The 8,619-nt window shown below is 32.3% G+C and overlaps 1 protein-coding gene across 4 annotated transcripts; it reads right to left on the bottom strand.

The window, feature by feature from the left end:
- On the bottom strand, positions 215–6,705 carry LOC105164369 (probable glycosyltransferase At5g03795). Of its 4 annotated transcripts, none has more exons than XM_011083008.2 (5): positions 6,472–6,705; positions 5,225–5,819; positions 5,006–5,139; positions 2,828–3,176; positions 215–1,246 (listed from the first exon to the last, which is right to left on the bottom strand). In XM_011083008.2, exons 2-5 carry the CDS (start codon positions 5,609–5,611, stop codon positions 557–559), a joined length of 1,560 nt encoding a protein of 519 aa, XP_011081310.1. In that variant the 5' UTR covers positions 5,612–5,819; positions 6,472–6,705; the 3' UTR covers positions 215–556. The 4 variants fall into 4 exon arrangements, with proteins under 4 accessions (XP_011081310.1, XP_011081309.1, XP_020549952.1 ...); XM_011083007.2 differs by having other exon boundaries at positions 6,520–6,705; XM_020694293.1 differs by having other exon boundaries at positions 6,536–6,705.

Raw genomic sequence — 8,619 nt, 5'->3', positions numbered from 1 at the left:
GCCTTTTTCAAGGCCAAAATTGTGTGCAAGTATCATCAAATTTCATAAACTTGTGCTGAAGTAGTTATTTGAGATAGCAACCATGTTTATCTCTAGGGAGACCAACAATTTTTACAAATTTTTGACTTCCGTATGCATTACATAACATCTGTCGTTCTTTTTTACAAAACAAATATACAGAAAATATATGAACATAATAAGTAACTACACAGTGGAACATCAATCTTTCTCACCATCATTCTTCTATTATGGAAAAAAGAATTTAGAGGAATAATCAAGTTTGAATGAAGAGTATTTACCGCTACGAGAACACGTTACAAGCATGTGACAAATATTGAGAATGCAATTTGCAACTGCAGCAATGAAAACGAATTTGGTATAGACCCCTGTGTATCTTCTAGTTGATTGTGGTTAGTATTTTGTAGTATACAATTGTTATGTACGAATAATTCGGTAGCAGAATTATATAGATCTTTCGATCACATTGTAAATTCACCATAGCTTTAGGAGTAAAGTTGACAAATTGATACGAGTGCATGAGAGAAAGATGGGTGAGTTATGATGATTGTGCTACCTGAATCTGGTTGAGCCTGCTCAACCATATTGAGTGAAGAATCATATGGAACAGATCATATGGAACAGGTTGCAAATTCCAAAGGAAATGCTTCTGCACCCTTTTCACATTGGTTTGCATGATAAGATATTTTCTCAAGGGGATTGTTAAGAGAATCTCCTTTAGTTTGGGAATGTCCTTTTCAGCAACAGTAACAGAAAAGGCATCCCAATTGAGAACTTCACTCAGTGGAGGAACAAAATTATCAGCAATAATCACTGGGACGCACTCATAATATATGGCCTCAACAATTCTTGGGCTGTTGACCTCAAAACCCATTGGGCAAATGCAGTATTTGCTTGATTTCATGTGTTGAGGATAAGACATCACTCTTGAGGCTCTGTTAGGTAAGGGCCCATAAATCCTCATGTCATCATCTTTGTCACTCCAATACTTGAGAAGTGTAGGACGAACCCTACCATGCCTGTGTCCAGCAAAGAAGGCAAGAATTGGTCGCTGTGACACTCTATTTCCACCAACATTTCGCTGGGGCCTTCTAGGTTGTCGTATTGTGGTTTCTGGCAGGGAAATATCCTTTCCAGCCATAAAAATCTTTTCAGACACATCTGCATTGCACAGAGCTTTAATGGTGTTTTTCTGAAGTTCCTCATGCTCCTTTAAAATATAAGGTCCCTATAATGATTCAAGATAGAGGAGATGAGAGAAATGAATAAGGATGTAAAACAAAAATTAGGGAGAAAGACACGTACACAACAATTGAGGCAACAAAATTAATAGTATTCTATATTCTCCTACCCCCAAAACTGAAGCCACCCCACCAAGTAAAAAACAAAAGGTCTTCTTTCTTTGTTGTGAATAGTTATTAAGATGTGCTTGTTTGAATCAACAAATAGAACTTGAATGCAAGAGTGTAATTGATTGTATGCAACCCCTACTAACTAATTTGAGAAATACAACTAACATCATCCGTTTGGCCAACAATTTGGTGACAGAAAGCAAAGGTTCCAAAATTGTCTTCATAAATTGACACTCTCAACTTCTTAGACACAATGGACACAACAGATCATGAAAGGGACCATATTTAAGAAGAACAATTTAGCAACCTAAGAGACATCAGTAAACTGAAATGTGGAAAAAAATTACCGTCATGGGGAACCTATCTGCAATGACAGAAATTGAGTCACGACCACAGATAATGCAGACAAAGCCAAGGGGAAAAACTGGATTTTAGTTTCCACAGTCAAACTAAGAGATAAATTGAATGAAAATCGTTACAACATGTTTTTGTGACTCTTACTGAGCCCAAGCCAGCTCTAAACTTAAAAATGTTCGTTTCATATAGTCAAACCAAGCCTAGTTTGAAGCAATGTGGAGATCCTAATCTAGATGCAAGACAAGTGTGAGCAAAGATAGGCTCAATTTGAATTAGCCTCAACCTCAATATCATAATGCTATACCTATAATGATTAAGATAGTTGCACTATTGACTTAATTCCAAATTAAACCAGAAACACATTAAAGGAAACCTATACTACCCTTGATACTGAATAGATATCAAACTCATCCATTCATTGACTTCTACAAAACTAGTATGAAGTGTCTTTAGAGAAGTATTTTTATCATTGGTTGTCAAGCAACAAGTCTTTTTGGACTTATGAAAATGTTACTTAAACTATAAAGTGCCTCTGCTCTTGGTAATCAATTATTTGCTCTAGGTTAGATATTTAAGGATGAAGAACAAAGTGGATTTTGGTATCTATTCTCCGCAAGTATTTTAACATGCATTCACACTTTAATGATTTAGGCTATAAATATGTATACCAGAAACTCTCTGTCCATTTTTTTCATCCTTTCCTTTGGCAAATTATTTCAACCATGTATGCAAAGAGAAAAGAAGAGGAAGAGACAAAATATTAGAATCAACTTCAGTCCTGTTGCTAAATCCAGAGCTAGTATGAATTCTAGGTTTATGCTACTAAGAAAATCTTGAAATCACCTAGAACACAGCGCCATTGAGTAGAAAACATCCCACTAAGTAATGAATATACAATTAATGATATAGTAGCTTATGGATAAACATATACTTATCCAAAATTAAATTGTAGATTGGTCACCAAAATATGCGCTTACCTAGCTAGATTAGTAAAAATGAAATTATCATTGTAACACATCTCAGTTGATAAGCTAACAATTGCGGCGATATTAAATGATATTTAGTCTATAATATGCATGCATCCCATCAAATTACCATACCCAATCATGGCAAGCAACAAGAAAATGATCCGATCCATGAGTGCGGTTCCAGAATGGATACTTTGCTGCAAGCATGTTCACATAATCACGTAGAAAGATTGCCAATGGCTTCAGATTATGTGAATTAGGAACATAAAGTTCCATTTGTAATTGGCGTGCACTATATGGAAGATAGAACAAGTGAGCCTTTTCTGGGTCTTTTGTTACAAATTGTCTGTTTTCTTCCATTAACATCAAAAACCATCCTTCAGATGCATAAATTCCAGTGCGATGAGGTGTATGAAAAATAGGCTTTCTTCCCTCTTCATAAATGTACACTTTTAGCATCCATTCCATCCATTCATAGCTCCTGGAGTTTGAATTGATTTTTTTTTTATATGGAAAAAAAAAAGGAAAAATCATTTTAAAAAGGACATGTATATATCATGAATATTATAGCCATTAGGTGCTTACAGAATTGGAGGACATACAGAAGAACGTAATTTTAATAAGTAGGAATAATATATCCTCGGAATATCAGCAACATAGTATGTATATTCTAACAATGTCTGCCCTTCTCTAAGACACAACTCATAGAAGAGCTACTAGTATATAAAGAATGCACCAGAAGGGAAAAGTGAGAGTATATTCAACATTCAATAATTTCACTACCCAAAATCATAATAAAATATTATGGGAAAAAAAAATAAATTATTTAACTCAAACAGCTCAACAGTGCGATTATATCATCTATTCTTGGTAATCATCTCCTCAGTAGTGTGATACTCTAACCAAAAAAGTAACCTCATATTTGCTTTGTGCACTCACATTGGTTCAAAACGTTGGGTTTTTCCTTTCACATCATCATTGACATCCTCTACTATGCAAGCCTAACACTTCTTAACCCCTTCTATGTCATAATTCAAGCATCACGATTGCAAACCCTATCTCTTTACCATGGCAACTGTTAGAGTCTGAAGATATACCATCATTCATCTATAGATATAGTAGGACCAAGGAAGTTTTTCGTCAATGTTTTAACAAGTGACTCTGTTGTACCATGTAAAAAGTAAGAATCTTTTTATATGACTACAAGTGCCTAATAACATTAATGTTCAACTCTTACGGTTCCCAATCTCCCAACAATACTGTGATCAATGTTTAAAAGCTCTCGGATTTAATAAACATAGCACCCAATTCATGGATGATAAAAGGCTCCAACTAGATTTTGTCAATGCTAAATTTATTTTTCTCATTGATAGTCTTAATCATATCTCAATAATTTATTTATATTCTTCAACAGACATTGTATAGTATATAATATAACATATTTTATATGTGTTCGCAGCCTAATGAGCACCAAAACCTAAGTGTTTAGCTCCCCAAGGTTCCAACATTCCTACACCACCGTGATCTAATATTTGATTGATGTGATAGACCATTTACGGGTGTAGGCTTCTAACTAGGTTTCTCATTAATAAATTCATTTCATTTATGAACTTTTGCAATATCAAATAAAATTTCTCGTTGCTTCATCATGCATATAAGAGGCTTGACTTCTTTGGAGCATTTATTTTGAAGAGAAACCTTCTCCTTTAGTTCCTCACATATTCATTACACTTCATGAATGAAGTAATAGCATTCGATATCAATATCTCCTGCGGAAAAAGCAAAACATTTAGCTTCAATCAAGGAGTGACACTGCCAAGGTATTGAGCATTGCATTTAACCATTGAGTCATTGACCTGACTAATTTGCTTTAAACTCTACACTTTAAAGAGAATAATAAGTTGTTAAAAAAACATGGTTAAGTAATATAAGATCTTTTATATAAATTATATGTTCAATATCAAGTAGCACAGGTTGCTTTCCTATTTCTGAAGTCAGATTATACCACATAAACAAACCTTAAGTTAGACCAGAAAATAAAAAATTGTTCATTCATACTCGACAACACTGATTCAGGGTTCTTTAATAATAACTCTACTGTAATCAACATAAGTTATAAGCGGATAACCATTTGGATTCCATGAGTGATCATTATAACTATTTATTTACTTTGTACATCTCCAACAGATTAAATTCTATTTTTTTCACATGAAAATCTAGAACAATATCTTAAATGCGACATCTTTTTTGTTATGGAGACAAGAAAAAATGCAAGACTTATTATGAGACAAGTACCAGAAGATATATTACCTCTTGAATGTGGAAATATTTCGAAACAAGGGGGCATATAATTCTGGATCATCATCACTGGTTACCGATGCATTTTCAATATCTCTTTTAGCAAATGCAAGAGCCTTATCTGGTGTCAATGAGGACAGGTGTTTCTATACACGATAATAAACCTTGTGTAAAGAAGAAAGATAACATGAAAAAAATGAAAATATAATAAACACAACAATAATGAATTACCTGTATGTGATTGGGAAGTTTTTTAACAATATGTTGTGGAGCTGGTGGGGAAACCATATTGATTGACTTTACTCTACTACTTCCCTTTCTTCGTCGAGATGTCTTTTGTTCTCCTTTGGAAACCATTATTGGGGTATCTCGAATAGTTTCCAAATGGACACCCGCCGCCAACAAATGGCTTTTACCCAAATGTACTGCTGTATTTAGGGGTAAGTAGGATGAAATTGCAGGGTGTGGTTGGGAAATCCATTCCGTCAGTGGATAAGGAAGTGAAGAAATCAATATCAATACACTACCTATCGTAAGAATTGAAGAGACAAGAAACAATTTTCTCCAGTCAATTTTGAATATTAGAAAGATTAGAATAGTCCGCAACAGCTTAGTCATATCTATCTAATGTATTAGCTTTCTTGAGAACCCTGTAGTTCAAATATCCAACCTTGGAAACTGTCCAAAACATCCATGTAAACCTCCTAAATTTCACTTAGTTGGTCGTTGAGCCCATGCACTTCCAACATGTTTTGTGCTCTCGACAAGAGTGCTTCTATCATCAAATTGACCCACATATTTTCTTCTTTCATATCCAGACATAAAGCTGCAAAGAGATATATATATTACAGATCTATTACTGGAGAGCTCCAACTCTGTTAAGATAAATCTTTAACATTTCACTTGTAACTAGAAATTTTACAACAAAAGGTAATCTCTGATAACAGTAGGCAATTTATGGCAATATTAACATAATCCTACAAAGGCATAATTAGAGACCTTTCTTCAAACTTCTTCAAAACCCAAACCAAGTGCAGAATCAAATAAATATGTATATAGTAATATTTTCTTTTTCTTTTTTCTTTGTTTTTGTGAGCTAGGGGAGTAGAGAGGGCATGGAAGAATGATTTAGTAAAAACTAATATCCCCGTATTATATCCTTGGCAAGAAAAATCAGAAACAACACTTTCACAAAAGATTAAAGATAACAAGAACTAAGTACATGAAAGGACATATACAATAAAAGAATAAGACAACAAAGCAACATCAAGGACAAGCATTTCTCTTCTCAAAAACCAAGAATAAACCCCTATAACAATTTCAAAGCATCCAAACTACTGCCTTGACTTCTCTATCTTATAGGACATCATGCAAAAATATGCGTCCAAACAACCAAGAAAAGAAAAGAGAAAACAAGAAAGAAAGAAGCGATAATCAGCCCAATTCTATCCAAATCTTGAACCAAAATTCACACTTACTTAAAATTCAGAAATTCATATAATTCGAAAACCAGTAGATCATAATACCTCGGTTTTCACATACATAAACTAGCAGAATATATCACCACCTTGAAATTAGGAGGAGTTGAGATAGCGTCAAAATGGAAGAAAGGGAAAGGAAGGAAAAAATGACGAAAAGAAAGCTGAAGGAAAAGTAGCTATGCTGAAGATAGGTAACCACTTCCACATTTTCATATGCTCTGTTTTTTTCCGCCTTTCTCGCAACTGTTCCGTATGTCTTAATTTTTTCAATTCTTGCCTATTTTATATTTTATTTATTTATTTTTTTAATCTTATTTAAATATAAATACTATGTTAGGACTCGAACAACATCAATGCCTATAATTTAAAAAATAATAATATTTTATATATTTAATTATAAGAATATATTTGTGATAGAAAATCAAAATTTATATTTTTTATAATAGAATAAAAAAAAACTTAAACAAATATTTTTAAAAAAATAAAAAAAATACAAATTAGATATTGGTACTGAAATTATGTGTCCTATAATATATATGAGAATAAGTGTAATTTTACTCTTGAATAACTCATTTTAAATATATATATATACACATATGTATTTTAACCCATTCACCTATAAAATAATCAGTAAAATTCAATTTCGTCCCTAACTTTGTAGGCCAACTCGGAAACCAATCTTGTATTTTTCAATTAACTTTAAATCAGTCTTTATGATGAATTTTCAACCAAATTATGAGATTTTTTTTTAAAAAAAACTATAGCCCTTCATAAGTTTTACTTTTAATTATTTTGATTCCTCACATTTTAATTTCAATTACAATTTCGTTTCTTACAACAACTTTGCATGGAAAGTATTAATAATTTTGTCTTCAAATACAAATATTCAATTCCTAAAGTCCAAAATTATTATTTGTATATGAAAAACAATATTGAAATTTTGTTAGAGCTAAGTAAAAATTATGTCTTTATTTAATTTTAAATTGATACATAATTTAACTTATGAAGTATATGTAATACTCCCTTTGTAAATATAGCCCTACTTAATGTCCAATATCTTCATGATTATATAGCTAAAACTCCTAAATTAAAATGATACTGCTGACCCAACTAATAATAGATAAGCCATTGCAAACCATCTCATCTAAAAAATAGGCATCAAGGATTGCATTTCCTACTTAATAAGTATAGTTAATTAACTTATGTATATATATATATATGTATAGGTGCACTAAAATAATTTTCAAGCAAATGATACGAAACATAATTATTCATTATGCAATAACCATAAAATCATGGATTAATCAATACTAACAATCATATCGATCCATGGTATAACATATCAAAAGTCGACGTTTATCTACTTAGGGTCCTACTTAGCCTAGCTAGATTATTATTCAACAGTTTTACCGACTACCATCAATTTAGTCTATATGATATAATATACAATCCGTAGAATATGGTAACATGACACCACCTTAGTGTCTAGCAATATCAGAACAAGATATCAAAATAAACATGACACCCCACATCATATTAGTGTGTGGTAAATCAGTACAAGATAGTCTCGCCTATCTAGGAACCTCGGCGCTTTATGCGCTATGGTGCTTAGTAAAATAAGTTCTTGTTTTCCTATATATAGGGATCATCATCATTCACAATATTATAAACAATCAAGTATGCCCCAGGTTAGATCAATCATGTTTCATCTCAATTTTGCAGTATTCACATTAATAATTTCGTCATTTAGCTTCAATCAACAATCAAATAATAGTATATCACAATCATTCACCCATTTTTATTATACGCATAACCATATAGAAACATATGATAGCAATTTCACAAAGATACTTTAATCAAAACAAGTATCAAACAATTATCAATCAAATATTCAAACAAGAAGGTATATATTCGAATGTATAAATAAACTAGGTTCAATCACCATTTCGTTGGTATATAAATTTATATATTAATACAAGTATTTTTATTTTAAAAACTGTCATACTGCCCCTGATTTTTCTATTATATATGGACAATATGAGTATTGCTCACTAATACAATCATATTGATCAATTAGGGGATGGACTTTTCAAGCCTATTCATGTTGACGTTCATGACAAAGGGATCATAAGAGTGAAGGAGCGA

Source organism: Sesamum indicum, linkage group LG6 (genome assembly GCF_000512975.1).
Source record: "Sesamum indicum cultivar Zhongzhi No. 13 linkage group LG6, S_indicum_v1.0, whole genome shotgun sequence".
In the NCBI taxonomy this organism is placed as follows: Eukaryota; Viridiplantae; Streptophyta; class Magnoliopsida; order Lamiales; family Pedaliaceae; genus Sesamum; species Sesamum indicum.
Note: the sequence above shows the minus strand (reverse complement) of the source record. Positions and strands in the feature narration are given on the sequence as shown.